Source organism: Pygocentrus nattereri, chromosome 3 (genome assembly GCF_015220715.1).
Source record: "Pygocentrus nattereri isolate fPygNat1 chromosome 3, fPygNat1.pri, whole genome shotgun sequence".
Lineage (NCBI taxonomy): Eukaryota > Metazoa > Chordata > Actinopteri > Characiformes > Serrasalmidae > Pygocentrus > Pygocentrus nattereri.
In genome coordinates this window covers 2,806,008-2,828,507 of record NC_051213.1, presented here as the reverse complement: position 1 = coordinate 2,828,507, position 22,500 = coordinate 2,806,008, and the positions used below count along the sequence as shown (strand labels likewise).

The following is a 22,500-nucleotide window of genomic DNA, read 5'->3' as shown; positions in this document are numbered from 1 at the left end:
CACAAGCCTAAGATCACTATGTGCAATGCCAAGTGTCAGCCGGAGGGGTGTAAAGCGCCGCCACTGGACTCTGGAGCAGTGGAACCGTGTTCTCTGGAGAGATAAATCAGCTTCTCTATCTGTCAGTCTGATGATGAATCTGGGTTTGGTGGATGGCAGGAGAACGAAACCTACCGGAACGCAGAGCCAGCAGTAGAGTTTGGAGGAGGAGGGATGATGGGCTGGGCTGTTTTTCAGGTTTTGGGCTCTCAGTTCCAAGTGAAGGGTGATGCTGATGCACAAAGTCACTTTACACAGTTATCTGCTTCCAGATTTGGGTCAGCAGTTTGAGGAAGAGCCTTTGCTGTTCCAGGATGACTGAGTCCTGGAGCACAAATGAGCTCCATAAAGACATGGAGTGACTGGTATGGTGTGGAGGATCTCCAGTGGCCCTCACAGTACCCTGATCTCAACCCCACTGAACACCTTTGGGATGAACTGGAATGCTGATTGAAAGCCAGGCCCTCTCGTCCAACATCAGTGTCTGACCTCACAGATGCTCTTTAGACTGAATGCACACAACTTCACACCAGATACCCTCCATATTAATGTCCATGGTTCCAGAATGGGACATCCAACAAGCTCATATAGAGGTTATGGTCAGGTGTCCACATCCATAGCATATAGCGTATCTGTGCTGGTTTAAGACTGTGTGTACTCACGTGATGTGTCCTGTCTGGTTCTGTTGGCTCTGTCTGTTGTTTTCTTCACGAGAACAGGCTTGGTGGGAACATATGATTCCAGGTTGTCCTTCCGCTTAGCCGAGAGGGAGCGCTCAATCTTACGCCCTAGAGAAAACAAATGTTTGGAGACTGACTACCCTGCCAAAAATCACATTCACCTCGTTTACAAACTCCTGCAGCACTGCTGAGTCTGATCCACTCGTACCAGCGCAACACACGCTCACACGCTACCACCACGTCAGTGTTACTGCACCACCCAAACAGTACCTGCTCTGTGAGGGTCCATGGGGGTCCTGACCACTGAAGAACAGGGTAACAGAGTATCAGAGAAACAGATGGACTACAGTCTGTAACTGTAGAACTACAGAGTGCAGCTATACAGTAAGTGGAGCTGATAAAGTGGACAGTGAGGGTAGAAACGAGGGGGTGGTCAGAATGTCGTGCCTGACCGGTGTATATCAGTATATCGTACACTATCAGAAACCAAATGTTTCAGTCTTTCTGCAATTAGTGAGCCGCTCCACATGGTTTGAGGCGAGTGTGTGATTTAGGAATCCAATTAGCACCATGCTAACTAGTGGAGTTTAAGCTTCCATCACTTGTCAGCGACAACAGCCTCAACCAAAGAGACAAACTTCCGGCCCTGAACACGCGACGAACTACTCTTGGCGTCAGAGTACAGACTTGTCCTGTAAGAACAGCTGGCTCAGGCAGTATTTCCCTCACAGACCTGTAGATTTTAAGTAACTAATTAAGTGAAGTCCAACCTTTATGGGAGGAGCCAAAGTCCAGCACGATGAGGTCACTGGGGCTGGGATGGCTGCTGATTGGCTGTGTGGGTTTGGGGGAAGAGGGTAGGGTCATATCAGTCAGACTCTCGTTACTCTCCTCTCTCTCCAGCTGCTCCTCCACCCACTCCTCCTCTGACTCCTCCCCCGCAGAGTCATGGCTGCTCCGCCGCACACTCGCCTCCAGGCTGCGCCGCAGCACCTATCACAAGCGCACATGCACGGCCACTACTGAGAAACACACTGACACTACATGTCTGTGATGCTCAATGAGTGGTGGTGACAGCGTTTGGGTTTGTAGTGGTGATGGTGACAGCGCTAGGGCCTCTGGTGGTGTTAGCGATGGTATTTGGGGCTGTAGTGGTGTTGGTGATGGTATTTGGGTCTGTAATGGTGTTAGTGATTGTATTGGGGGCTGTAGTGGTGTTAGCGATGGTATTTGGGGCTGTAGTGGTGTTGGCGATGGTATTTGGGTCTGTAATGGTGTTAGTGATGGTATTTGGGGCTGTAGTGGTGTTAGCGATGGTATTTGGGTCTGTAATGGTGTTAGTGATGGTATTTGGGGCTATAGTGGTGTTAGTGAGGGTATTTGGGTCTGTTGTGGTGTTGGTGAGAGCATTTGGGTCTGTTGTGGTGTTGGTGAGAGCATTTGGGTCTGTAGTGGTGTTGGTGAGAGCATTTGGGTCTGTAGTGGTGTTGGTGAGAGCACTTGGGGCTGTAGTGGTGTTGGTGAGAGCATTTGGGTCTGTAGTGGTGTTGGTGAGAGCACTTGGGGCTGTAGTGGTGTTGGTGAGAGCATTTGGGTCTGTAGTGGTGTTGGTGAGAGCACTTGGGGCTGTAGTGGTGTTGGTGAGAGCATTTGGGTCTGTAGTGGTGTTGGTGAGAGCACTTGGGGCTGTAGTGGTGTTGGTGAGAGCATTTGGGTCTGTAGTGGTGTTGGTGAGAGCACTTGGGGCTGTAGTGGTGTTGGTGAGAGCATTTGGGTCTGTAGTGGTGTTGGTGAGAGCACTTGGGGCTGTAGTGGTGTTGGTGAGAGCATTTGGGTCTGTAGTGGTGTTGGTGAGAGCACTTGGGGCTGTAGTGGTGTTGGTAAGAGCATTTGGGTCTGTAGTGGTGTTGGTAAGAGCATTTGGGTCTGTTGTGGTGTTGGTGAGAGCACTTGGGTCTGTTGTGGTGTTGGTGAGAGCATTTGGGTCTGTTGTGGTGTTGGTGAGAGCATTTCGGTCTGTTGTGGTGTTGGTGAGAGCATTTGGGTCTGTAGTGGTGTTGGTGAGAGCATTTGGGTCTGTAGTGGTGTTGGTGAGAGCACTTGGGGCTGTAGTGGTGTTGGTGAGAGCATTTGGGTCTGTAGTGGTGTTGGTGAGAGCACTTGGGGCTGTAGTGGTGTTGGTGAGAGCATTTGGGTCTGTAGTGGTGTTGGTGAGAGCACTTGGGGCTGTAGTGGTGTTGGTGAGAGCATTTGGGTCTGTAGTGGTGTTGGTGAGAGCACTTGGGGCTGTAGTGGTGTTGGTGAGAGCATTTGGGTCTGTAGTGGTGTTGGTGAGAGCACTTGGGTCTGTAGTGGTGTTGGTGAGAGCATTTGGGTCTGTAGTGGTGTTGGTGAGAGCACTTGGGGCTGTAGTGGTGTTGGTGAGAGCATTTGGGTCTGTAGTGGTGTTGGTGAGAGCACTTGGGGCTGTAGTGGTGTTGGTGAGAGCATTTGGGTCTGTAGTGGTGTTGGTGAGAGCACTTGGGGCTGTAGTGGTGTTGGTAAGAGCATTTGGGTCTGTAGTGGTGTTGGTAAGAGCATTTGGGTCTGTTGTGGTGTTGGTGAGAGCACTTGGGTCTGTTGTGGTGTTGGTGAGAGCATTTGGGTCTGTTGTGGTGTTGGTGAGAGCACTTGGGTCTGTTGTGGTGTTGGTGAGAGCATTTGGGTCTGTTGTGGTGTTGGTGAGAGCACTTGGGTCTGTTGTGGTGTTGGTGATATCTTTTAGGGCTGAGGTGGTGTTGGTGATGTCTTTTGGGTCTCTGGTGGCAATGGTGTCAGTTATGGTGATTTGATTATGGTGTTATGGTGTTCTTGTTTATGGTGGCAAAGATGTTTGTATTAGCAGTGGTGATTGTATTTAGGGCTATAGTGGTATTGATGCCACTGTTTAGCCGAGTGTGATGTATTTTGACCATATTATAAATTTTAGACATATTTTCTAACTCCAAGCTGGATAAACTTGAATGTTTAATGGATTTAAGCATAGCAGGTGATGTGTATCTGTGTAATGAGGGAGGGTGTGGCCCAAGGAGGTCAACACCCGATATCAAGGTGTGCATAATTATTAGGCAGCTTTTTTCTTCAGGCAAAATGGGCCAAAAAAAGAGATTGAACTGACTCTGAAAAGTTAAAAATGAAAAAGTCTCTCAGAGGGATGCAGAACTCTTGAAATTGCTAAGATATTGGGGCGTGATCACAGAACCATCAAACGTTTTGTTGGAAATAGTCAACAGGGTCGCAAGAAACATGCTGAGAAAAAAAAGACATAAATTAACTGTCAAGGATTTGAGAAGAATCGAGCGTGAAGCTACCAGGAACCCATTATCTTCCAGTTCTGTCATATTCTAGAAATGCAGCCTAGCTGGAGTATCAAGAAGTACGAGATGTTCAGCGCTCAGAGACGTGGCCGAGGTAAGGAAGGCTGAAACCCACCACCACTGAACAAGACACATAAGCTGAAGTGTCTAGACTGGTCCAAGAAGAATCTGAAGAGAGATTTTTGGGTTTTATGGACTGATGAAATGAGAGTGACTCTTGACGGACGAGATGGATGGGCCCGAGGCTGGATCAGTAACAGAGCTCCACTTCGAGTCAGACGCCAACAAGGTGGAGGTGGGGTCCTGGTATGGGCTGGTATTATTAAAGATGAGCTGGTTGGACCTTTTCGGGTTGAAGATGGGCTCAAAATCAACTCCCAAGCCTGGAATCTGCATCTTTCAAAAAGATGATTTTTATGCAGGACGATGCTCCATCACATGCATCCAGGTACTCCTCTGCATGGCTCACCAGTAAAGGCGTTAAAGATGAAGACGTGGCCCCCCTTCCTCACCTGACCTGAACCCAGCTGAGAACCTGTGGGCAGTTCTTAAACGGGAGATTTACAGTGAAGTGAAACAGGACACCTCTCTGAACAGGGTCTGGGAGGCTGACCAAGAAACTGACCGACTCCATGAATGGACGGCTTATCACTGTTATTATTGAAGAGAAGGGCGGCTGTACTGGTCACAATTTTTTTTTTTATTTCTCAGAAATGTTCATTGAAAAGCTTTGAGTTGTTTATTATTCTCACTTGAACAGATGAAAATAAAGTGAGATGGGAAAATGTTTTTCATTTAGCTGCGTAATAATTCTGCACCATTATAGTTGCCCAGTAAATGTGCACATATAGATATAGATTCTCCTAAGAAAGCCAAAACCTCACTTTTACTTTCTTAAACATTCATGTTTGAGGTTTATTAAGATTTTGGGTTAACCGAGAGCGCTGCAGCTGGTCATTAATAAAAATAATCCTCAAAAATAAGACTTGCCTAATAATTGTGCACACAGTGTAGAGGTGATTGTGATTGGTTCAATTATGGTGGCAGTGATGGTGGTTGGGTCTGTGGTGACAGTGGTGGTAAAGATGTTTTTGGGGTTGGGGTCTGCGGTTGTAACAGAGTCGGGGTCTGCGGTGGTAGTGGAGTTGGGGTCTGCGGTTGTAACGGAGTCGGGGTCTGCGGTTGTAACGGAGTCGGGGTCTGCGGTTGTAGTGGAGTCGGGGTCTGCGGTTGTAGTGGAGTCGGGGTCTGCGGTTGTAGTGGAGTCGGGGTCTGCGGTTGTAATGGAGTCGGGGTCTGCGGTTGTAATGGAGTCGGGGTCTGCGGTTGTAGTGGAGTCGGGGTCTGCGGTTGTAACGGAGTCGGGGTCTGCGGTTGTAGTGGAGTCGGGGTCTGCGGTTGTAGTGGAGTCGGGGTCTGCGGTTGTAATGGAGCTGGGGTGTAATGGAGTCGGGATCTGCGGTTGTAGTGGAGTCAGGGTCTGCGGTTGTAGTGGAGTTTCAGCCAGTGGTGGTGTCACTTACCTTCACCTGATCGAGGTTGAGCAGAACCCTGTCTGCAGGTTCAGAGTCTGAGTGAGACCCCAAAGCTCTGGACACTTTACAGTCCCCTCGGACAGCCTGAGACAGAGGGGAAGAGAGGAAAACGAACTCTGGATGGGCGAGTATTTTTAAGATGAACAATTCTTAAAACTTGGTCATTCTTTCTGTTCCACACTGTACCTCCATGTTTATGCTCTCGTACGCCTCAAAGTCGTCCGAGTACCTATATTCTGGGCACACTTTGACGCGGTCTCCTGTCTCTGTGCGGATATGTACCGACTTCTGCAGATAAGATGGTAAAGAGAATTTAGGCCACTAGGTCCCACCAAGTAATGGAAGCTTAGTCCCACCTATTAGCACGGCGGTCACTGCAAGCCTAAATCACACCTTTGTCTGACAGTGCCAGGATGTTTGCACTCACTAATGGAGACAATGTGTCAAACTATCAGACTCCTGCCAAATGGACATAAGTAGAATTTTTATGCTAACAAATTCGATTTTAATAATCCATAGTTTCAATTACATATTGATCTGACTCTTTCTTGTTCAAAACTTCAACGAGATCTATAGTCCCATCACATGGAGCTTGGGATGGAGGGGAATGAGTCAGGGGGGAATGAGTCAGGTCAAACCATCTGCCGCATCGCAAGCTTAGACCTTCTTTAAATTCGGCTCCTTTGAAGAAGATGAAAATTGCGACTGCATGTTTTTTTGCATGTCTTTTGGCGCAAAGCCGACCAAAAAGATCTGATATTTAAACAACTTTATTTAGTAACACACCCATCAGGAATAACATCCTGACCACCTCCTCGTTTCTACCCTCACTGTCCACTTTATCAGCTCCACTGACCGTATAGCTGCACTCTGTAGTTCTACAGTTACAGACTGTAGTCCATCTGTTTCTCTGATACTCTGTTACCCTGTTCTTCAGTGGTCAGGACCCCCATGGACCCTCACAGAGCAGGTACTATTTGGGTGGTGGGTCATTCTCAGCACTGCAGTAACACTGACGTGGTGGTGGGGTGTTAGTGTGTGTTGCGCTGGTCTGAGTGGATCAGACACAGCAGATGGACGACAGTCTGTAACTGTAGCGCGCAGAAACGAGGAGGTGGTCAGGATGTTATTCCTGATAAATGTAGCTTGACAACATTTCCTAGATCTCTGTAAGGCACGCTGTGGAATGTAGCAGATTGAAACACTAATTCATGGACTGAACTGCTACTGTTTTTAGCTGTGCGACACACTTTAGTCCAGGTTTACAGACAACAGTATATCATCCAGTGTCAGGAACAACAACTAAATATCATAAAGATTACTGAACTTTTTGAGGCAAAGGTGTGACCCAGTTGTGTGATCAAACAGGCGTACAGTTAGCACCAGCTAATCGGTGCTGTAAATCCTTGTTAGCTAGACTCACAGCTCCAAAACAAACGTAAAAAGGCACACTTCATACATTTACGGCACTTGGCTGACTCTCTTATCCAGAGCGACTTAAAATTTGATCATTTTACACAGGGAGGCTAAGGTGGTGTTAGGAGTCTTGCCCAAGGACTCTTATTGGTGTAGTGTAGGGTGTTTACCCAGGTGGGGATTGAACCCCAGTCTACAGCGCAGAAGGTAGAGGTGTTACCCACTAAACCAACCAACCACACAGTCTTGCCCAAGGACTCTTATTGGTATAGTGTAGGGTGGTTACCCAGGTGGGGATTGAACCCCAGTCTACAGCGCAGAAGGCAGAGGTGTTACCCACTAAACCAACCAACCACACAGTCTTGCCCAAGGACTCTTATTGGTATAGTGTAGGGTGTTTACCCAGGTGGGGATTGAACCCCAGTCTACAGCGCAGAAGGCAGAGGTGTTACCCACTACACTAACCAACCACTTCAGACACCAAACGTGTCTTGACTGTCTGTGTACGTACCTGGACCCATTCTCTGCGCTGTACTCTCTCAGGTGCTGTGTTACTCCTCGGTGCGGGATGTTCTACTCCACTCCTTCTGGAAACATCTACACAAACGCAAAACGGACACAACAGAAGTGTAATAAAACTCCGAAGTGTGTGGCTCATTCCGTTTTAACCATCAAAACTTTAAAAATACGGATATAATTAGTTTGGTACTCAAGCCGTGTCAGTTGTAACACACTACAAGTCTGGGGGAGAGTGTGTGTACCCGCGGTGTGTGTGTTCCTGTGTGCTGGTGGGGGGCTGGTTAGGTATCTCTGAGCGGGTCTCCTGCTGGGTCGACTGCCCTTGGCAACGTCAGCATTAGCGCCGTTGATGTAGAGAGTGAAGCCCTGTTCCAGCTGCTCCAACTCGGTCTGCTTCGGATCTTTAATCTGCAGTTTCCTCAGCGCCCTGAGAAAGAGAGAGAGAGGTGCTATAAAAAGAAAGGGTGTAAAAATGCTGTGACAGTCACATGGAGGAGAAGCAAAATTCAACGAAATTGTCTCTTGGTTTTTTATTAACTATATTTCACTGCTGCATATAGAATAAAAAAGTCTATATGGTACTACAATAACCAAATCAAATCAAACAGATTTAACGATGTAAAATCGCTTCCTAAAGATTGGCAACCAATCAGCACACTTGTGAGGTCACAGATGGGAAAGGCTTTTAGATTCCAAACATGATTTTTAGGTGGAAAAAATGTGACATTATCTACATTCACATGCATCTTAATAATCCAGAACAGATTACGTCCATGTAAACACAATCAGAAGAGTCTAGTCTGATTGAGGCCATTCAGAATGCAGTGTCTATCTGATTGAACAAGGTGGGTAATCCTGTAAATAATCCGTTAAATAGAAGAATAATATCCACCTGTATCCGATTACATTCCCTATCGGAAAGTTTCAGTCCGTTCTGCCTGGGTGTCGTGTCACAGTGAGAGTTTATACCGTTCAACACGGCGGAGCAGAAACTGGTCTGCAGAGGAGACGAAGTTCATGCTCTGATCTTTAAAAGACGGCGGTGGGACGGACGTCCAGCTTATGCGTCTCAGAGCACGACGTCTTCCTCTCGGCCTTCTTTAATAAGGACGTGTGAAGGACGTTTTCCTGAGTCTGACGTCATTTTAAAGCAGTTAAAAACACAATCACTGCTCACTGCTGCTCATCTCACTCTGACTGGACTCACGTTATGCTGGTTGTCATGGTAACGTCTATACTAAGCGGTTCTCTATGCATGCGCATCATTTGTATCTGATTTTTTGTAGAGAGCATGTCAATGTAGATTTCCATCAGATTGTTGAGTAGAGTGAATATAAACACCTCAGTTTTAATCTGCAACTGGAATTAATTCATTCGGATCTGCAAAAATCTTTGCATGTAAACACAGCCAGTGTTTTATTTATATAAGGCACCCTTAGCTCACTTGACCAATAACTGTTGTCCCTGCTGTTGGAACAGCAACAACCAAGCTGACTTGTTCAGCTGTGTCATGGCAACTAGAACTTATAGAACACCAGGAGGATCAGGGTTGGTCTTCTGCTTCATCTCGTGTGGAGCTGCATCTCCAAAATCAGTTCAAACTGAGTGCCGGAGTGAAAGAGCTCAAAGTTGCAGCCGCTGAATAAGGCCGGGAAACTCTCTGCTTAACTGGAAAAAAATACCTTCACATTCTGTGACGTCATATATGGCTACATTCACATTACCGGCTTAAAGTGGTACAAATCCGATTTTTTGCCCTAATGTGACTCAGACCTGATGTTTTCGGAGCTGTGTGGACACAAATCTGATCTCTTTAGCTGCGTTCACGTTACAAGCCTCGCTCCTCAGATCCGATCTCTCTGACTCGTTTAGGTCAGTGACTCAGACCTGTCATCAACGCGATGAACCGTCCTGAAATGACCCTCATGAGCTCCTCCTACTCAGTGACGTCACGTGACTGAATCACCGCATCATCAGCACAAACTAACGAGCAGAACGAGCTTCGCTGAGAAGATCATTAACTCTGATCAGCTCTCAGCTTCATTATTAGAGCCAGACGGAGGAGGAAAAGGTGAGATGAGCTGCTTTTCCACCGTTTGCAGGCTTTGACTTCTGTTCGGCGCTGTTGCCATGGTAACGCTGAATGATGGTGATGCGCAGTGGGAATAAAAAGCACATGAATTCCGATCTGAGGGTCACATTAAGGTCACATGGACACGAATCCGACACGCATCCGATCTAGGACCACATATGAAATTGACTCAGGTGGGATTTGAAAAGGTCAGATTTGCCTGTGTAGCCTGTGTCACTGTTGTTGCTACAGCTAGTTTTTCTGACCAATATTGCAAATGTGATTTAAATGAGACCTTTTTTTTTTTTAAATCAAGCTCCAAGCTTTTTTATTTTCAAGGACAAGCCCATCCGTTTTTTTCAGATTTGAGGCATGAATGCTGAATATCGTGTTCTAGACTGCCAGTTCACAGGTTCTGCTTTATTATGAATTCCTCTGCTTAATCCTGGTTGAATAAAAACAGTAAATAATGAAGGTTGTAATTAAAATTGCAGCTCCTGTGAAACCTGCACTCTTACCACTATCACCAAAACACGTCCTGTGGACTTTAGGCCACAGTATATGATAAAGATTCTCTTCTGGCTCTGCAGGTCAGCTGTAGTGTGTGTGTGTGTGTGTGTGTGTGTGTGTGTGTGTGTGTGTGTGTGTGTGTGTGTGTCCTCCTGTTACAGTAGTCGTAAGTCTCCTTCACACAGGTTAAAATCCAGGTCAACCTGCTTCTGTGCGTGCGGCTGCATCGTCATTTGACCTGTGTGCTTGTATGTGAGTGATTGATTTAACCTGTTTTTGTGTTGCAGGCTGATTAAATATTCATCCAGCTGATCTTCAGCCGAGTGTTGATGTCCTGTCTCTTGTCTCTTCACCTCCTGCACAACACACACACACACACACACACACACACACACACACACACACACACTCTGTTAGTTTTATAGCACAAGAGTCACACAGCTAAACACAAATCCTACAAACAGTCTTACAGACTAAACAGTCATACAGATCTGAAAAACAGTCTTATAGCAGTAACGGTGGGAACTGTGGGTGTCTGATGGTAATGATGGAGTTTGGTGGAAGGTGGGAACTGTGGGTGTCTGATGGTAATGATGGAGTTTGGTGGAAGGTGGGAACTGTGGGTGTCTGATGGTAATGATGGAGTTTGGTGGAAGGTGGGAACTGTGGGTGTCTGATGGTAAGGATGGAGTTTGGTGGAAGGTGGGAACTGTGGGTGTCTGATGGTAAGGATGGAGTTTGGTGGAAGGTGGGAACTGTGGGTGTCTGATGGTAATGATGGAGTTTGGTGGAAGGTGGGAACTGTGGGTGTCTGATGGTAAGGATGGAGTTTGGTGGAAGGTGGGAACTGTGGGTGTCTGATGGTAAGGATGGAGTTTGGTGGAAGGTGGGAACTGTGGGTGTCTGATGGTAATGATGGAGTTTGGTGGAAGGTGGGAACTGTGGGTGTCTGATGGTAATGATGGAGTTTGGTGGAAGGTGGGAACTGTGGGTGTGTGATGGTAAGGATGGAGTTTGGTGGAAGGTGGGAACTGTGGGTGTCTGATGGTAAGGATGGAGTTTGGTGGAAGGTGGGAACTGTGGGTGTCTGATGGTAAGGATGGAGTTTGGTGGAAGGTGGGAACTGTGGGTGTCTGATGGTAATGATGGAGTTTGGTGGAAGGTGGGAACTGTGGGTGTCTGATGGTAATGATGGAGTTTGGTGGAAGGTGGGAACTGTGGGTGTCTGATGGTAAGGATGGAGTTTGGTGGAAGGTGGGAACTATGGGTGTCTGATGGTAATGATGGAGTTTGGTGGAAGGTGGGAACTGTGGGTGTCTGATGGTAAGGATGGAGTTTGGTGGAAGGTGGGAACTGTGGGTGTCTGATGGTAATGATGGAGTTTGGTGGAAGGTGGGAACTGTGGGTGTCTGATGGTAAGGATGGAGTTTGGTGGAAGGTGGGAACTGTGGGTGTCTGATGGTAATGATGGAGTTTGGTGGAAGGTGGGAACTGTGGGTGTCTGATGGTAAGGATGGAGTTTGGTGGAAGGTGGGAACTGTGGGTGTCTGATGGTAAGGATGGAGTTTGGTGGAAGGTGGGAACTGTGGGTGTCTGATGGTAATGATGGAGTTTGGTGGAAGGTGGGAACTGTGGGTGTCTGATGGTAATGATGGAGTTTGGTGGAAGGTGGGAACTGTGGGTGTCTGATGGTAAGGATGGAGTTTGGTGGAAGGTGGGAACTGTGGGTGTCTGATGGTAAGGATGGAGTTTGGTGGAAGGTGGGAACTGTGGGTGTCTGATGGTAATGATGGAGTTTGGTGGAAGGTGGGAACTATGGGTGTCTGATGGTAAGGATGGAGTTTGGTGGAAGGTGGGAACTGTGGGTGTCTGATGGTAAGGATGGAGTTTGGTGGAAGGTGGGAACTGTGGGTGTCTGATGGTAAGGATGGAGTTTGGTGGAAGGTGGGAACTGTGGGTGTCTGATGGTAAGGATGGAGTTTGGTGGAAGGTGGGAACTGTGGGTGTCTGATGGTAAGGATGGAGTTTGGTGGAAGGTGGGAACTGTGGGTGTCTGATGGTAATGATGGAGTTTGGTGGAAGGTGGGAACTGTGGGTGTCTGATGGTAAGGATGGAGTTTGGTGGAAGGTGGGAACTGCGGGTGTGTGATGGTAAGGATGGAGTTTGGTGGAAAAGAATGGATCTCGGAGGAGAATGATGGAACTTTGGGGCTTTTAGGTGAGATGCCCTGACTTTCTCTGTTTTCTGCTGGTTTGCTTTCCTGCACCTCCACCTCAAACTGTGAGGTGACCCATGAGTGGCATGTCAGTCAAACAGCCGTTTGCTGTTAAAGCAGCAGTTCTTGACAGTTTTACGTGATGAAGAATCTACAATACTGACAACACGGGAAAGCGTAGAGAGACTGAGAAGCACAGAAAAGAAGGTGAAGGGAAAGAGACTGAGAGAGAAGGAATGAAATGAGTACAAAACGACAGAAACAAGTCTTACAGATTAGCGGCTACTCGCTTAGGCCGGGGCCTCTGGAGACACAGAGAGCAGGAGCGCTGGACAGAGAGGAGAAACAGAAGAAAAAAGAAAGAAGGTACTAAGCGAGAGAGAGAGAGAGAGAGAGAGAGAGAGAGAGAGAGAGAGAGAGAGAGAGAGAAAGAGAAAGAGAGAGAGAGCGAGAGAGAGAGAGAGAAAGAGAGAGCGAAAGAGAGACAGAGACAGAGAGAGAGAGAGAGAGAGAGAGAGAGAGAGAGAGAGAGAGAGAGAGAAAGAGAAAGAGAGACAGAGAGAGAGCGAGAGAAAGAGAGAGAAAGAGAAAGAGAGACAGAGACAGAGACACAGAGAGAGAGAGAGAGAGCGAGAGAGCGAGAGAAAGAGAGACAGAGACAGAGCGAGAGAGAGAGAGAGAGAGAGTGAGAGAAAGAGAAAGAGAGACAAAGAGAGAAAGAGAGGGAACGCTGAATACATAATAGCAGTAGTAGAACAGAAGTAGTGCGGTGATGGATTCGGTTCCTAAATCTCCTTGCTGGGTTTAATGTGGTTCTGCTGTGCTGGTCTCACTGTGGAGCTTTACAGTCTAATTTTAGACCAAAATGGTCCAAAAAAAGAGCTGCACCAACTTCAGCTCCTCTGCTGAGAGATGCTGGATGGACTGAGAAGCTCTACTGCAGGAGATTCTGGACCTCAGGTTTTTGCCAGTGATTTAAGAACTACAGCTAACGGGATCCACACTTGATGCTGAGGGGAACTCCTCAATCTCCACACGAGGTGTTTCCTCTTCAGTGGACGATGCGACGTTTCAGTCGGTCAGAGAAGTGAACCGTTTCCGGATCTAGTCAACATCAGATGATTAGCCTAGTTGGTGGTACAGCTGACCGCGCCACGCCTGTTCATTAATAATGCCCTTAGCAACGTGTCCTTGGCAACACGCTCATCTCCAGACACTCGTTTCTCGATATGGTACCGTTTAATATACAGTATCTCACTAACAGAGACATGAATACCAGAATCGGGAATTCCAGTACTTGAGTACCGGCACCTTCGGTGGTTTCCCGAGAAAAGTTCTCTCACCCAACGAGAGAGCAACCAGATTCCTCATATTAAAGGGTATTAGTAAAAAAAACACACTGGTCAGGCGCAACATCCTGACCACCTCCTTGTTTCTACCCTCATTGTCCACTTTATCAGCTCCACTGACCGTATAGCTGCACTCTGTAGTTCTACAGTTACAGACTGTAGTCCATCTGTTTCTCTGATACTCTGTTACCCTGTTCTTCAGTGGTCAGGACCCCCATGGACCCTCACAGAGCAGGTACTGTTTGGGTGGTGGGTCATTCTCAGCACTGCAGTGACACTGAGGTGGTGGTGGTGTGTTAGTGTGTGTTGCGCTGGTCTGAGTGGATTAGACACAGCAGACACACTGTGTCCACTCATTGTCCACTCTATTACACTCCTACCTCGTCGGTCCACCTTGTAGATGTAAAGTCAGAGATGACAGCTCATCTGCTGCTGCACAGTTTGTGTTGGTCATCCTCTAGTCTTTCATCAGTGGTCACAGGACGCTGCCCACAGGACGCTGCCCACAGGACGCTGCCCACAGGACGCTGCCCACAGGACGCCGCTGGCTGGATATTTTCGGTTGTTGGACTATTCTCAGTCCAGCAGCGGCACTGAGGTGTTTAAAAACTCCAGCAACACTGCTGTGTCTGATCCACTCACACCAGCGCGACACACACTAAAACAACACCACGATGTACCAAACAGTACCTGCTCTGTGAGGGTCCATGGGGGTCCTGACCACTGAAGAACAGGGTAACAGAGTATCAGAGAAACAGACGGACTACAGTCTGTAACTGTAGAACTACAGAGTGCAGCTATACAGTAAGTGGAGCTGATAAAGTGGACAGTGAGTGGAGAAACGAGGAGGTGGTCAGGACGTCATGCCTGACCGGTGTGTATATAGTAATGTTCTAATACAGGGGTTCTCAACTGTTTTCACCCCGAGCTCAACCTGTTTATAACTATAAAGCATAGCAGAAAAAAATGAAGTACTTTTTTAAAAGGAGCTCTGCGTGTAATAAACAGGAGCTCTGCGTGTAATAAACAGGAGCTCTGCGTGTAATAAACAGGAGCTATGCGTGTAATAAACAGGAGCTATGCGTGTAATAAACAGGGCCTATGCGTGTAATAAACAGGGCCTATGCGTGTAATAAACAGGGCCTATGCGTGCAATAAACAGGGCCTATGCGTGTAATAAACAGGGCCTATGCGTGTAATAAACAGGGCCTATGCGTGTAATAAACAGGGCCTATGCGTGTAATAAACAGGGCCTATGCGTGTAATAAACAGGGCCTATGCGTGTAATAAAGAGGAGCTATGCGTGTAAAACAGGAGCTCTGCGTGTAATAAACAGGAGCTCTGCGTGTAATAAACAGGAGCTCTGCGTGTAATAAACAGGAGCTAGGCGTGCAATAAACAGGGCCTATGCGTGTAATAAACAGGAGCTCTGCGTGTAAAACAGGAGCTCTGCGTGTAAAACAGGAGCTCTGCGTGTAAAACAGGAGCTCTGCGTGTAATAAACAGGAGCTCTGCGTGTAATAAACAGGAGCTCTGCGTGTAATAAACAGGGCCTATGCGTGTAATAAACAGGGCCTATGCGTGTAATAAACAGGAGCTCTGCGTGTAATAAACAGGGCCTATGCGTGTAATAAACAGGGCCTATGCGTGTAATAAACAGGAGCTCTGCGTGTAATAAACAGGGCCTATGCATGTAATAAACAGGAGCTATGCGTGTAATAAACAGGAGCTAGGCGTGTAATAAACAGGAGCTAGGCGTGTAATAAACAGGAGCTAGGCGTGTAATAAACAGGAGCTATGCGTGTAATAAACAGGAGCTAGGCGTGTAATAAACAGGAGCTAGGCGTGTAATAAACAGGAGCTAGGCGTGTAATAAACAGGAGCTATGCGTGTAATAAACAGGAGCTAGGCGTGTAATAAACAGGAGCTATGCGTGTAATAAACAGGAGCTCTGCGTGTAATAAACAGGAGCTATGCGTGTAATAAACAGGCCTATTACAGTAGATTTACATTTGGTATCGACAGAATTCGGTAAGCACTTTCGACAATTTCCATTTGTTTCAGTATCAAAAATGACATAACACACGGCCTCTGCCCACGCGACTAAAATAAGATTTTTGGTAAAACTATAAATATAATAACTTCATAATTATGTCATTTAATTCATTACATTTTCATTCTACTCAAATTCTGTATCGACACATTCGAGTCTGCACTTCTGAATTTTCTCGCCAGTATTCATGCAAATAAACGGTTAAATAAAAAAAGCAAATAATACTTTTTTCCTTTTAAGTGAATCAACACTGCACTCAATCACTTTTCATCAAATTCGCAATAAAATAAAAATATAATATCTCCTCTTACACGTACACAGACACAGGGTCGCGGTGGAAAGTTTAGCATCTGCACTTTCGACACAATATCACGGTTTGTTTTGACGACCTATGGATGTAAATAAACCACGTAAAAAGCCAGATACGGACTGGAGGAGCAGAGGACATCCATACTGGCTTTACATGGCCTGTTTTGGCTGCTTTAAACACAAAGTCAAGCAGTGGAGATGCTGTGTTTTCACCGCGGAGCTGCTCTTACCTCTCTGCCCGCGGAGGGTCTCTCAGAGCGCCGATGTGAAGCCGCTGTGCTCCGGGATCGAGGAGGAGAACAAAACACCGCGAAAATGAGACATTAGCACCCAGTACAGCCTCACAGAGCCTCGTCACACAACAGAATTCAGGCTACATCCGTGTAACACAGCGTGTACTGAAACTACGACAGGACAGAGCAGCGGCGGTGCAGCTGCTAGCGGTGGATGCTGGTGGAGGTTCCCGGGGAAACGCTGGCTAATCCCCGCGTACCCAAACAATCCACACCGCGGCTGGAGGCTGGGCCTAGTTAGGCTAAATCAGACGCTTTCGCAGGAGGATTTAAACTATAAAACATGTGTCGCACATGCGTGCTGTCCAATCCCTTACTGTCTAAACTGATTCGGAATTTGGCCGGTCCACCTTAAACGGCGCAGCAGTTGCATTCATTTAAGGTGGAACGGGAACATTCGAAACAGAAACCAGCTCCCGCTTTCTGGCTCGATGCCTGTTGGCTGGCGTAGCACCGCAGCACACTCCAACAAAACAACTGCCACCGTTTATTTAGATAAATCAACACTTAAGCGTTAATTTTTAACATGAATGCGCGCGTTTCACTCACACTCCATCACATCTCTTCGCCGCCTCTCTCCCAGCTCCGAGCGGCGCTCGACACGCGACTTCTGTTGTGGACAGACGGAGCTGGTAACCAGGAGAACCGCGAGCCAATCAGAGAGCGCAGGCTGCCCTGTGGACGCGCCCACTATTCGGAATAGCCAATCGGGCAGAGATTAACGCTGCGCCGCGGGCCAATGAGCGAGCGCCCCCGCTTGCGGACGCGTTACCTAGGCTGGATCTCCAATCGCTCCCCACTGCCTACGTAGTGCACTAGGTAGGTCTCATAAGAATGGCTTCTGCACCTAAACCGTGCCTGTTTTGGGTCCAGTCACGTGCACACAAACCCATACGGGACATCACGCGCGCTACTTCGGTCCAGAACGCAATATTACACAACTCGCGAAGTGCACTACATAAGGAGCAGGGAGATATTTGGGATGCAGCCTCGGGCATAGTGTCAGAGAGCGCCTAACCCTGGCAACTGAGAACAGCGGACCAATCAGACAGCGCTGGCCCTCCGGTCCCCCTAGATCAGCGGTCCAATCAGAGAGCGCCCGACACTGGTAACCGGGGCAACCGTGGGCCAATCAGAAAGCGCTGTTCCTCAGCCACGGCAACCGCCGGCGACCTACAGAACCGCTGGGCAATCAGAGAGCGCCGTCCCTCATAGACACGCCGATTTCTGGTAACCTGGGCCACAACGGGCCTAATAGAGCCTTCCTCTTAGCCACGCCCACCCCCCCCCAGCAGCACTCTCAGCGCGCATGATGCTTCTATAAAACGCCTGAACATCACAGCAGTCAGTCGCTCAGAGCAGCGGAGCAGCGTCAGTACTAAAGAGAAACTCCTCATTTCCCACAACTCAGTGTGAGATGTAAACGGAGTGACCCCTACACTACTATACTTGGGTGACGTCCCATTATTAATCCATAGGGTTTAGTATGATGTCACCCACCCTTTGCAGCTATAACAGCTTCAGCTCTTCTGGGAAGGCTTTCCACAAGGGTTAGGAGTGTTTATGGGAATTTTTGGCCGTTCTTCCAGAAGCACATTTGTGAGGTCAGACACTGATGTTGGACGAGAAGGCCTGACTCACAGTCTCCGCTCTAATTCATCCCAAAGGTGTTCTATGGAGTTGAGGTCAGGACTCTGTGCAGGCCAGTCAAGTTCTTCCACACCAAACTGGCTCATCCACGTCTTTATGGACCTGCTTTGTGCACTGGTGCACAGTCATGTTGGAACAGGAAGGGGCCGTCCCCAAACTGTTCCCACAAAGTTGGGAGCAGGAAATTGTGCAAAATCTCTTGGAGCTGAAGCTTTAAGAGTTCCTTTCACTGGAACTAAGGGGCCGAGCCCAACTCCTGAAAAACAGCCCCACACCATGATCCCCCCTCCACCAAACTTTACACTCGGCACAATGCAGTCAGACAAGCACCGTCTCCTGGCAACCGCCAAACCCAGACTCGTCTCATCAGATTCCCAGACGGAGAAGCATGATTGGTCACGACTGGATCACGGTACCACGCTGGAATTCACTGAGCTCCTGAGAGCGACCCATTCTTTCACTAATGTCTGTAGAAGCAGTCTGCAGGCCTAAGGGCTCGGCTTTATACACCTGTGGCCATGGAAGTGATTGGAACGCCTGAATTCAATGGATTTGAATGGGTTTTTTTTGGAAATATGGTGTACCTAGAAGCCGCATTGGGTCTAGACGTGTTGGAGCCACCGTTTGGGTAGGTCAACATCGCTGCTTGACTGCTTTCAGTATCATTACAGAGCAACGCTTAAATAAAATACTGTCCAAAATTACACTATTTTAAGAATATCACACTCAAAGTGGGACAGGATTGAACGGAGGGAACGCAGCGATGCACACTCATGTTTGTGTGACGTTTATGTGTAGATATGGACATCTCTGTAATTTGGCAGGGATGGATCAAAAAGGACAGGGAACCCTGAAACTACAGTAATGATTTTTTCCTCCATGCTCCACCGGAACGTTTGATTACAGAACGAATGTTTCATACGTTGCTTTGTGAACACTTACAGTGCAAACACCAGCTTCTGATTGGATAGACACATCAGGTTGGCTGGATTAATCTGCATAAAGTTCAACTCTGAGAGAATTCCTGCTCTGCAATGTCTTCTCATTCTCAAACACTAGAGGGCGCTCCCGAGTCCAAGTCCAAAATGAAAGGGCTGATATGGAGCTTTTGAGTGAAATCATAGTTTATAAATGCTTCAACATTTTTAGTGTAAAAGAATTCACTAATTTCCTGCACAGCATAAAACATTTTAACACTGCTGTTATATTTTAAGAGCTTTTAAACTCGAGTTATAGGAGTTTTAAACAGCGCCTCATTGAACGTCCATGACGTCGCTGAGCGTGAACAGCCAACGAGCTGCTCCACTCGCCAATCATCACTCCTGCCTCCTGCTGCCCAAAACCCGCTTGCTGTAGAAAAAGGAAAAATACAGGTGAGTTTTTTGTTTTTTTGTGATATACACACAAAAAAGGAAAATTCTGGGTGAGTTTTTAGAAACTATTTCAACTGTTGGTTTTTAGCCATTGAGCTTCATTAACTCCCATTCATTGGGGACTTGCTCATAGGCGCCCTCTGCTGTTTAGCAGTCCAGTGGTGGCCAGACTCCTCATACACTGGCTCTGCTCCAGACTCCACATGCCAGACCCACCGGGCACTGCGTGGCCACGTTTGGTGGAACCAATGCTTTGCTATGAAAACGAATGGGATACATTGCGTTGCGTCAGAGTAGCGTAATTTCAGTCCATCATTGAGTGACTAAAAAGTTCAACCCGTGGAACCTGGAGTGGCGGAACCGCTCTGGAGGTGGACCGATCAGAACAGTGTGGGCGAGCTGCCCAATCAGAGCATGCTGGGCTCATCAGGAGGCAGGGCTTAAAGACACAGAAGCTCTGACAGAGCGTTTCAGGCAGAGGGTGAACAGAGATTGGCTATTTGCCAATCCGAATGAATTCATTCCGATTACAGATGAAGACGGAGGGGTTCATATTCACTCTACTCAACAACCTGATGGAGAATCTCTGTTTACATGCTCACTACAAGTAATCTGGTCCAAGTTATGCGCGTGCGTAGAGAACCACTTAGATGTTACCATGACAACCAGCATCCCGTGAGTCCAGTCAGAGTGAGATGAGCAGCAGTGAGCAGTGATTGTGTGTTTAACTGCTTTAAAATGACGTCAGACTCAGGAAAACGTCCTTCACGCGTCCTTATTAAAGAAGGCCGAGAGGAAGACGTCGTGCTCTGAGACGCATAAGCTGGACGTCCGTCCCACCGCCGTCTTTTAAAGATCAGAGCATGAACTTCGTCTCCTCTGCAGACCAGTTTCTGCTCCGCCGTGTTGAACGGTATAAACTCTCACTGTGACGCGACGCTCATGCAGAACGGACTGAAACTTTCCGATAGGGAATGTAATCGGATACAGGCGCTTACATGGATTTTATTCTTCTTTTTAACGGAGATGTTTACATGGACTTATTCTATTCCACTGAGCTATTCGCCCCGCAACCCAGAAGAAGTGGCTTAGAGGATGTGTGTGTGAGCCGTCAGTCGGATTATTGATCGATTACCAGGCTGAATGTAAAAGTGGCTCTTGGAGCATGAAAATCTATTCTAGACCCCAAAAATAAAACTATGAACATTATTAATGAGCATAACAGGTCCTCTTTACCTGTTCCAGCTCTACCGTCGAACAGCGGATCCATTAAAAGCGAGCGGCTGAGGCCGGGGCAAAAACTTTATACAGCAGCTACTTTAGTATTTCTTCCGTCTGTGGGATGAGCAGCGAGTTTGTCCACCAGAGGTCACCAAAGTGCCAAACGTCCCCTGAACAACATTCATACATAAATGGATGAAGGGAGTTGATGCTTTGCGTGGTCCACTGCCCAATTTCACACATTTTATTCGTTATAAATTGTTGCATTTTATATAAAATCAGACAAAGGAATTTGAAATGAAACCACTGTGGATAAAAAAAACTAAACCGCAAAAACAAAAAAACCACAGCAGACAAACTGCAAATTAACCTGCGAGAGAGAGAGAAAGAGAGAAAGAGAGAAAGAGAAAGAGAAAGAGAAAGAGAGAGAGAGAGAGAGAGAGAGAGAGAGAGAGAGAGAGAGAGAGAGAGAGAGAGAGAGAGAGAGAGAGAGAGATGCTCTGCTATGTTTTTGTCATAGTAACCAGTAATAATAACCAGCGACTCCAAAAAAAGCAGCTGCTAACCGTTAAAAGCTGGAAAAGTCGAGGGGTCGGATTCACCAGAGCTTTAAAAAACAAACCTGGAGTTTGTTTAGTTTAGTTTGAGTTAAACTTTAGTTTAATCCGCTCAGAGGAGCGAAACGGGGGGAAACCACCCAACCCAGTGTTTAATAAATTCAGCACACAAGATCCGGAGCTGACGGAGGAAGAAACAGCCACCAGGAAAAAATCCGCTAACCGTGGAGCGACGGGCGAGAGCCGAGGACGAGCAGCAGCAGAGGCGGCGCAGAGTTGGATCAATTTAGGTGATCACCTGGTCAGCTTCCAGAGCCCGAGATGAGCGTGAATCTATCGGGTGAGAACACTTAAAGTTGACGAACAGCACGTGTTCTAAAGACAACGATTAAAAAGAACTCAAGTTGTTTTTCCAATAATTTTTCGTAACTTCTTTTTAGGACAATTTAAGGTTTTCGCCCTTTAGACACTTAAAACTCGCAAAGCTTCTTAAGACCAACAAAAAGCTCTTCAGACTTTCTGAGAACTGCACTGAAGGACGAGAACTTGTATTCTCTCAATCTTAAGATGATCTCCGTTGCTTTCTTACGCCGGCTGTGCTGCGTTTCACAGCTGGCCATAAACGACAGGAGGCATTCTGAATCGGCACAAACCGCTTTTCCGTTACTGTGTTTAATCCGCTCACAGGAGCGAAACGGGAAAAATACCCAACCCAGCACTAAAACCCAGCACACCAGCCACCGCGGGGAAAAATGCTCCTTACGAAGTGACGGCGGGAAGTGAGAGAGGAGGCAGCAGAGGCAGCAGAGGCAGCGTCTGCAATAAATTTAGATCCTCACCTCACCGACTCAGCCTGAGTCCCTCGCTCGGCTAAGAACACGTTGCTCTGAGATTTCTTCTTAAAACGAGTTAAAAAAAATGAAAGAATTCTTAAGGAATTCTTTGAAAAAGGGCAATTTTTATAACTTTTTTCTAAAGAATGAAGTCGGTAAAAGAAATTTCAGAAGATTTTCTTTATATTTTCGTGAATCCGACCTCTGACCTGTCTCTCTCTCTCTCAGCCTGACATCAGTTACAGCGCCTCTACTGCTTGTGTGGGGTCTGAGCTCAGACCCGCTGATGGATTTCCCTTTATTGAGCGCAAGCGTGGGCCGGTTCCTGGGTGACGGGGTCAGATGGGTGGTGCGGTGTCCAGGTCATCACTGTAAAGGGACAGACCTTTAAAAAAAAACAAAAAAAAAAAAAAAACAAAAGAAATGCAAAATAAAACAATAACTTAAATACAAGTGCTTAAAAACCACTATTTTAGTTTTTGGAGCCCTTTCGACAATAAAATAACTCAGTTCAGGGGAC

At 47.2% G+C, this 22,500-nt stretch overlaps 2 protein-coding genes across 7 annotated transcripts in view; both read right to left on the bottom strand.

Moving 5' to 3' along the window:
- katnip (katanin interacting protein) overlaps positions 1-17,129 on the bottom strand; it is a 54,717-nt gene extending 37,588 nt beyond the window's left edge. For 2 of the 5 annotated variants that reach the window (XM_037537176.1, XM_037537177.1), the window contains exons 1-9: positions 16,896-17,127; positions 16,284-16,327; positions 10,397-10,482; positions 7,788-7,972; positions 7,538-7,623; positions 5,797-5,898; positions 5,599-5,694; positions 1,490-1,712; positions 702-827 (exon numbers count right to left, since the gene is read on the bottom strand). In XM_037537176.1, coding sequence (XP_037393073.1) covers positions 702-827; positions 1,490-1,712; positions 5,599-5,694; positions 5,797-5,898; positions 7,538-7,623; positions 7,788-7,972; positions 10,397-10,482; positions 16,284-16,327; positions 16,896-16,902 — 955 coding nt within the window. In that variant the 5' untranslated portion in view covers positions 16,903-17,127. Of the gene's footprint in view, positions 1-701; positions 828-1,489; positions 1,713-5,598; positions 5,695-5,796; positions 5,899-7,537; positions 7,624-7,787; positions 7,973-10,396; positions 10,483-16,283; positions 16,328-16,895 lie in introns of all 5 variants that reach the window. The other 3 variants (XR_005130110.1, XM_017688175.2, XM_037537175.1) reach the window with 3 other exon arrangements.
- Positions 17,130-20,799: 3,670 nt separating this feature from the next.
- Positions 20,800-22,500, bottom strand: part of dcun1d3 (defective in cullin neddylation 1 domain containing 3) — a 25,519-nt gene continuing 23,818 nt past the window's right edge. For both annotated transcript variants that reach the window (XM_037537334.1, XM_037537335.1), the window contains exon 4: positions 20,800-22,500. This exon is cut by the window's right edge and continues 651 nt beyond it. The gene's annotated coding sequence lies outside the window, so the exon portion shown is untranslated.